Source organism: Entelurus aequoreus, linkage group LG12 (genome assembly GCF_033978785.1).
Source record: "Entelurus aequoreus isolate RoL-2023_Sb linkage group LG12, RoL_Eaeq_v1.1, whole genome shotgun sequence".
Lineage (NCBI taxonomy): Eukaryota > Metazoa > Chordata > Actinopteri > Syngnathiformes > Syngnathidae > Entelurus > Entelurus aequoreus.
In genome coordinates this window covers 10565204-10573893 of record NC_084742.1, presented here as the reverse complement: position 1 = coordinate 10573893, position 8690 = coordinate 10565204, and the positions used below count along the sequence as shown (strand labels likewise).

Genomic DNA, 8690 nt, shown 5'->3' with positions numbered 1-8690 from the left:
ACTACCTGTTTGTTGAGTGGTTGATTGAAAATGTATTTACAATCAGAGGTGTAATAACATGTTGCAATCAGTGAAATGAGAATAGGACGACTAATAATACATAATTTACATAATAATACTCGGACTTGTTAAGTCCTTAATCGTAAAAAAAAAAAAGGACACAAATCGGGTCTATCACACCAGGCACCGTCAAGAACACCGAAAAACAAGACAATTGAAGGTGGCAATGAATGGGTTAAAGGGGCCCACATCCATACTCTTTCAGGGGGCCCAGAATTCTTAGCAACAGCCCGGTTTTATGCTGCAGCTGTTACATATAATGTAATATTGTACATGGTAATTGTTATATATTGTATACATTATGTAAAAATATAATAACATAATATGTCAGTATATATCATATACTGTATATATAGTATGTAAATATTACATATATGTTATATTTCATATTGCTACCACAGTACATTTTTAGTCTACTTTATACCTGCATTATCCCTTCCATCCTTACACTTTCCATCCTTTGTAACTGAGCTACTGTGTGGAACAATTTCCCTTGTGGATCATTAAAGTTTGTCTAAGTCTAAGTCTAAGTCAATAAAACATACTTTTTTTTCCTAAGTAAAAAGGGGCAAAGTTTTCCCCCCCATGTGGCTGAAAATGGTACTGCACAAAATAGTTGTTATTCATTAAAGCAAAATGATTTATTTTCTAAAATTCTCCATCGGCTTTTTCAGTTTTTTTGGTTGAAGATTTAGCACCAATACGTCCAAGGGGCGAGCGAAAGAAGTCAGTTGCGGGAGCCGTATTGTCCGCGTAGCGCCAATGCAGCAGGTGACCACCAGGGGGCAGCACCGGCGCTCACTTACACGTGTGCGTGTCGCTCATACTCTCGCAGCGCCGGCAGCGCACGTAGCAGCACCACACAAACTTGCACGCGCAACGGTGCACGTGACGCTCCACGTGCGTGTTGTAGCCACGCCCACAGCACAGCAGCTTGCAGCCGTCGGGCCCGCTGGAGGTGCGGTTGCAGCGGCGCCCCCTGGTGCCGAACACGCCCCAGCGGCGGTTCTCCAGGCAGTAGTTGGGCGACTTGTTGATAAAGACCAGCTGGTGTTTGTCCACCGGGGGGCGCCGTGGCGGCTCCTTTCTTTTGCTCTTCCTCTTGCCGCCCGCCCACAGCTGGACGCTGTGCTCGTAGCGTTCCTTCAGGTAGCCGCCCACCTGGCCGAACGGCGCCATGGTCCTCCAGCACGTCTTGACGGCGCACGAGCCCGACACGCCGTGACAGCGACAGTCGGTGGACATCGTCATGACGACAGCCTGCAGGGCCAACAAGAACACGATGAGCAAAAGACTAACCGTGGAAAAAGACAAAGAAGGTGCAGCGAACCTGGCGCCCCGCCTCGCTGTTGTGCACGTTCATGTTGAGGAGGGCGTGGCCTCTGGCGTCGGTCGACGTGTTTTTGGCGGCATGATCGATGAACCTGCGGCTAAGCCAGGTCCCGTACTGGACGTGGTCCGAGCAGCCTCCCCAGTGCCAACCCTCGGCGGGAGAACCCGCCCCCTTCAGGCGGGCGTCGCAGCCACATTCGCTCACGTTGCCGTGGCTACAAAAGCGCGTGACGGCGTGGACCAGCCCGGCCGCCATCACCGCGTAAAGGAAGGCTGTTTCCTTGGTTCCTTTGAGAGAGAGGAAGAAGCTTGAACTGCTTTCCTTCAAAATAAAAGTCAAAAATAGATAGAAGCCGTTTCTCACCGCTTGTCAGCTCGTGGCCAAAGACGGACGGGTGTTGGCGGGTGGAACAGTTCCAGCGCTCGTGTCGGAACTGGTTCTGACACTCGCTAATGGCCAGCCGGGCAGCGTCCCGAATGCTGGGGATCAGAAAAGTCCTTTTTCGGCACACCTCCCTCTGCTGGGCACTCAGAGGAAGTTCAGAGCAGCCTGCCTCGTCGGCTTGACCCGCAGAACTCAAACCCAACAACCTGGCGAGGACCAAAATTCAATTTAGACAACCAGCATTTCTGAAAGCTCAATTAGGTTGGATTCCTACTCGTCAAACAGCACTGTACTCAGAGGTGTGAAGTAACACACTGCATTAACTCACTTACATTTACTGAAGTAGCTTTTAGATACATTGTACTTGTCAGACTGGTTTCAATGCAATATACTTTTTGCTCAACCTTGCGTATTTTTGTGAAGAAACTCTACTTTTACTGTATCATAATGTATATATACACCCTCGCGACCCCGAAGGGAATAAGCAGTAGAAAATGGATGGATTATATACATACACACATAAATGTATATATTTATATACATATACATACATACACACACACACAGGTTATCATATGGAATGGGGACCAAGTTTTTGATCATCACTTGTGGGGACCACCCTTTCTACAGGTTGTGGAGGCATAAAAAAAATTAAGTAAAATGGCCACTGCCCAGTTAGCTCATACACGTCTTTAAATCTCTGGATTGATGAAGTAATGTGCTGATCATTCTTACTGGGGATCCTGGGGAAAAAAAGAGTTAATATGGTTCATGGGGACCAAATTTTAAAAAAAATTCATAATTCACCCAAATTTGTACGTGACTACTGAGGACCATTAAAAAAATAAAAAATAAAAATCAAATTAAATATGACATGATCCTCAGAATACAGCACTACAGCCTCTTATAGGAAGTTTCACCACTTAAATGTTAAAGCAAATCCTGCATCTTCTGTGACATTACTGAAAACTGCTATTCAGCAGTAATGAAGTTGTCTGCAACTCCAACTACCAAATATAGAAGGATGGAAAATTCTGAATGTGAATCATACTTTAAGGTAATAATGTCTTATAATCATGCTGTATGAAAATGTCATCCTAAGGAACACTAAACCAGATTTTGTTTCTGGAAAAATATATTAGTTTTAACTAAGGATGGATACCATACAGAATCACAGTACTATTAATGCCAGGATAACAAATGTTTCACATTTCACTTCGGCATCTTCAGAATGGATCTGACTATCATTTAAAAAGGTTTCCCTTTTGGGGACCTGTTTTTTTGTCCCCATACCGTCAGAGGTCCCCTAAAGGTGACTGTGTAAACATAGCGATGTCCCCATTAAGGAAGCATTGCCAGAAAACGCACGCACGCGCACACACACACACACACACACACACACACACACACACACACACACACACACACACACGCACACACACGTGTGTAAACAGAGCCTGGCAGGACGGCACTCAAACTACACACTGTAAAAAGGGACATGAATTTCAGACGAAGCAGCACAACTCTTCAACGTTTACTTACAAATTAGGAAAAAGAATTTCACTTCCAACTATACAAAACATGTTGCGGTAAGTTGTAGGTACTGCTTTTTATGATTTCGCTGCACATATGCTAACAGTAGCGCTGTTATAACGTCATAAGTGACTGTAAAATGTGCATATTTTGTCATACATGCTGTAGTATACATGCTGTGGGCCCGCCACATCATTTAACGTTGGCCTACACATCATTTTATCTGGTCCGCCAATTGGTTTTAAGTAGCCCGCCACTTCATTTGAAGAGGCCTCATGACATCATGGTATTTTACTTCCTTTTAAGTGGCCCAACACGTCATTATATGCAGTCCACTAAATGAATTTAAGTGACGCACCACATCCTTTAATTTGGCCCGTCATGTTATTTTATGTGGCCTGCAAAAGGCTGTAAATAATAAAGCACTTTCTGGCTAAAGGTATTTAATCTTTCAATTTTGACAGAAACGATTATTATAATCTGATCATGCAACAAGATGGTACAAAAAAAATTTTTGGTTATCAAAAATAAATGTAGTACTCAAATATCTACTTGTCACTTGGAATTACTGTTTAAAATCAAGTTATCCATCAATCTCTTGGAAAAAAAAAATTAATTATTCAAAATAGTTGCCTATGGAAAACGTGGCTATTATATGTTTATTTTCATTTTCATATTGACTATTACTCTTGAGGGCAGCCATAATTGCAATATGGCCCTCAATAAAAAACAGTTTAAACACCCCTGCTAGTGTCTCTGTTTCACACACACACACACACACACACACACACACACACACACACACACACACACACACACACACACACACACACACACACACACACACACACACACACACACACACACATACACACACACACACACACACACACACACACACACACACACACACACACACACACACACACAAACTACGGTTGTAGTGAAAATACCATTAAAAAATGTCTACTAAATCAATGAAAAGTTCCTCACCAGTTACTCAGTGTGTGCATGCAGTTTTTTTCCCTGAAGACTTACTTTTATTCAAAAAAGTATTATTTTGAAGGCTACTTGACAGTACTCTTTCTGGAATACACTTTTTGGCTGTCTCCCCACCTCTGACCGTAGTCGTACACACTGTGAGTTAACTGACACCCTCTGTCCACACTAACACTATTTTTTTTAACAGTTTTTTTCCATGTTTTTCGTCCATCAGTTAAAAAAAAATGTTGTCTATATATTTTTTTAAAATGTGTCTATATATGTATATATATATTTTTGCAAACCTTTTTGGTCTATTATAGTTTTTAAGTTATTAACGTTCTGTTATCCACCTGTGTGAAGTTGAAACTAATGTCCATATCTCCCCACACTTGTCCCAATCATTTGTGCTGCAAAAATAATTGGTCTAACTATTATAGTTTTTAAGTTATAACAAATTATGATTCATAACACACACACACACACACCTTCTCGAAACCTCCTAAAAAAAATGGGTCTCACTTTTATAGTTTTTATAACAGTCATGACCTGGCAACCTATCTTATTTTTGTTGCAATGCCTGGTTTTCTGGGTCACTATAGGCGTGACCGCTTGCGTGCACACCTGTTGCTCATTTGCTCCAGACTATTTGAGGTCTCCTGTCTCTTGACTTGGCATCAGTAGATTTCCTGATGGTTCACCCTTCCAGTCGTGTGCATCTCCTCTGCTTTGGCTCCACTCACGCTTCTCCTTCCCTGTGGCTCAGTCCCCCCGCCCCTGCATTCTTTGTTATTTTCCTCCTCACTCCTGTTAATCCCAGCTAAACCGTTCGTGACAATTACATTTCGTAGAGCTGGCTATTATTCATAATTTGTTAATAACTTCAAAACTATAATAGTTCGACCAAAAATTGTGCAGCACAAATGTACAGCAAAACTGAATGGGAGAAGTTTGGGGAGATTTCGACGTAATTGGGGGTCTAGTTATGAATAATAATATGTTAATTACATGTCAATAACATAATACGTTACCTTAAAAACAATAATAGTTGGACCAAAACATTTTGCAGCACAAACAATTGGGACTGGTTTGGTGAGGTTTTGAGAAGGTGGTGGGCTGGTTATGAATATTGAAACGTAAATAACTTAAAAACTATAATAGTAAGACAAAAAAAAGCTGCAACACAAACAAATGGGACAAGTTTGATTTTGACAAGGTGGGGCGGCTAGATGACATCACTAGTCAGAAAATATACTAAGCTGGCCCGCCACATCATTTTATATGGCCCGCGAAATGGTAATAATATGCTTTAATAAAGAATATTTTCTCACTGAATGTATTTGTTCTTTTCATTTTGATATTCAAAAGATACGTAAACTGCATGCTTATCTTTATATACATATATTTTCAAATGTAATATTACCTAAAAATGCAACACAATGTTATCATATTTTTTTAAGTATACTTGAATATGAGCTTGACTTATGATTTCAAAGGAAGTTATCAAATCGTGCACTGTAAAAATGACAATAGACTTTACGGTAAAATTCTGGCAATTTAACTGCCAGGTTTTTTTTTTAAACTAAAAAACAACTTTGGTACTGTTTGTGTTTACAGTAATACACTATAAAATCAACAACACTAGATTTTACTGTAAAAAAAAATTAAGAGTGGTACTGTTTTTCCATACCATTTCCATTAATATTTCCATTGAAACTTTTACGATAAAATTCTGGCAACGGAGCAAGTTTTTTTTAACACTAAAATCTATTTGGGGTTTTTTAAACGAACATTAAAAAAAAGCAAATAATCAAATGCTCAGACAATAATGCAATATCAAGAGCCGAATCCCTACTTTAAAATAAATCCTATTTACAAGTCTGAGGGCAGACATAACTGCGATGTGGACCTCAATGAAAACAAGTTTGACACCCCTGCTTTAGAGTAACTTAAAAACCGTAAAGTGTTTGCAGCACAAACGTGTACAGCACAAAAAATTGGGACACACGTTTGGGGAGATTTGGACCAGGTGGGGTTGCCAACTTCACACAGGTGCCTTGTGGACGTAGCCAAACACGACTATAGAAGCATGCATGCAACACAGCCAAGTCATAGAGTGAATAATGCGATCGCTCCTCGCAAGTTATTAATGATAACCAAGACAATGTGTATTAAAAGTCAAATACAAAGAGTCTAAAATATCCAAAAGTCAAACCCACCACACACTCGCTCACCCGCAAATATTCATACATGTCATTTGAATTAAAAATAAACATCACAGCCACCAGCTGGCACATAATAAATAATCAGAGCGACTCCAAATAAAATGGTAAATGGTCTGTATTTATATAGCGCTTTACTTTATACATCACATTCACCCATTCACACACCGATGGCGGAAGCTGCCATGTAAGGCGCTAAACACGAGAAGTCAGGAGCAAGAGTGAAGTGCCTTGCACAAGGACACAACGGCCGTGACGAGGACGGCGGAAGCTGGAATAGAACCTGGAACCCTAAAGTTGCTGAAACAGTCTGCGTAGCGCAGATGGTATAGCGAAATAAGAGTGAAAATAATCCACAAAGTGAGAGAAATGGCAGTGAAAATAAGAATGAGGCAGGGAAAATTAAGATGAGGCAAATTCATCTTTCCTCGTCGACTATCAATATGAGCACAGAATTGGGGGGGAAACAGAGCGACAAAAACGACATTTCTAGAAGCTGAAAAACGTAATCTTTTCCTCCATGGATGAAACACTTTATTAATAACTACAATTTTAATTTTATTGTCGGGCTTAACTGCAATAACATGTTGCCTGCAGCATACTTATAATTAGTCACATGCATTATTCAATCAATTATTCTAAAAGTATTACAACTTTTTATCGTAAGTATTAACGTTGTTATGACTATTACAAAATGTTTTTATTTTCTATTATTTCAGTATTAAAGAGGTTTGGACCTAGAATGATTTGAAGTCATAGAAATTATTAGTAAACGTACTAAATAATATCATGACAAAAATTATGATTGTAAGTTATTTCTTATTATTAGGAGGTATTAAAAAGTATAATGATTAGAATTACTGCATGATCGGAAGTTAGTTATTAGAAGTTATTAGCGTGAAAAAACATACTAACTTAGAATCATAATTCTTATCATCTTGATAACACTTTCCATATTAAAAACAAATGAATACTTATACTAACGTCTAATAATTATAACCGTTAATTTAAATTCTATTTACCACATTACTAGCGTGATTCGAATAATGATTGTAAGTTATAATTATTAAAAATAATTGTTGTAAATATGAAAACATATTAACACTTAATCATAATTATAATTAGGGATGTCCGATAATGGCTTTTTACCGATATCCGATATTCCGATATTGTCCAACTCTTTAATTACCGATACCGATATCAACCGATACCGATATATACAGTCGTGGAATTAACACATTATTATGCCTAATTTGGACAACCAGGTATGGTGAAGATAAGGTCCTTTTTTTTTTTAAAATTCATAAAATAAAATAAGATAAATAAATTAAAAACATTTTCTTGAATAAAAAAGAAAGTAAAACAATATAAAAAACAGTAACATAGAAACTAGTAATTAATGAAAATGAGTATAATTAACTGTTAAAGGTTAGTATTATTAGTGGACCAGCAGCACGCACAATCATGTGTGCTTACGGACTGTATCCCTTGCAGACTGTATTGATATACATTGATATGTAATGTAGGAACCAGAATATTAATAACAGAAAGAAAAAACCCTGTGAATGAGTGTAAATGGGGGAGGGAGTTTTTTTGGGTTGGTACACTAATTGTAAGTGTATCTTGTGTTTTTTATGTTGATTTAATAAAAAATAAAAAAAAATAAAAAACGATACAGATAATTTAAAAAACGATACCAATAATTCCCGATATTACATTTTAAAGCATTTAAACACATCTCTAATTATAATAATCAGAATACTAATTATTATTATTAAGTATTATTTGAATTATTAGAAATAATTAGAATAAGAAGTTGTTAAATATTAGTTTTTCGCATTTAAAAAGTATTATTGTAATAATTAGAACTAATAATGCAATGAGAAATAAATCCGATTATTAGTTAATTCTAGTCCAATTGATAGAACCGTAAATGCGCCAATTGACAACAGGAGTGATGTAAGTCTTCAGTGTGATTATTATTAATTGAGATATATTTATCTGACGTGCAGGTGCAGGCGGGTACTCACATCCAGCTGGCGCCGCAGCTCGGCGGCCACACGCACACGCACAGCAGCAGCAGCAGCACGGTCAGCGTGCACACGCCTCGGACCCGGCTCGTCTCCATGTCGGCCGCGCGGCGTCTTCATGCCCGTGCGCGTGCCAGTGGCTGCATG

The 8690-nt window shown here is 38.8% G+C and overlaps 1 protein-coding gene across 1 annotated transcript in view; it reads right to left on the bottom strand.

The window, feature by feature from the left end:
- Positions 1-674: 674 nt before the first annotated feature.
- The window catches only part of wnt16 (wingless-type MMTV integration site family, member 16), an 8580-nt gene continuing 564 nt past the window's right edge, over positions 675-8690 (bottom strand). Inside the window, exons 1-4 of the mRNA XM_062066782.1 lie at positions 8544-8690; positions 1757-1983; positions 1391-1680; positions 675-1320 (exon numbers count right to left, since the gene is read on the bottom strand). The exon at positions 8544-8690 is cut by the window's right edge and continues 564 nt beyond it. Of these exons, the coding sequence (XP_061922766.1) occupies positions 859-1320; positions 1391-1680; positions 1757-1983; positions 8544-8641 (1077 nt within the window). The 5' untranslated portion in view covers positions 8642-8690 and the 3' untranslated portion in view covers positions 675-858. The remainder of the gene's footprint in view (positions 1321-1390; positions 1681-1756; positions 1984-8543) is intronic.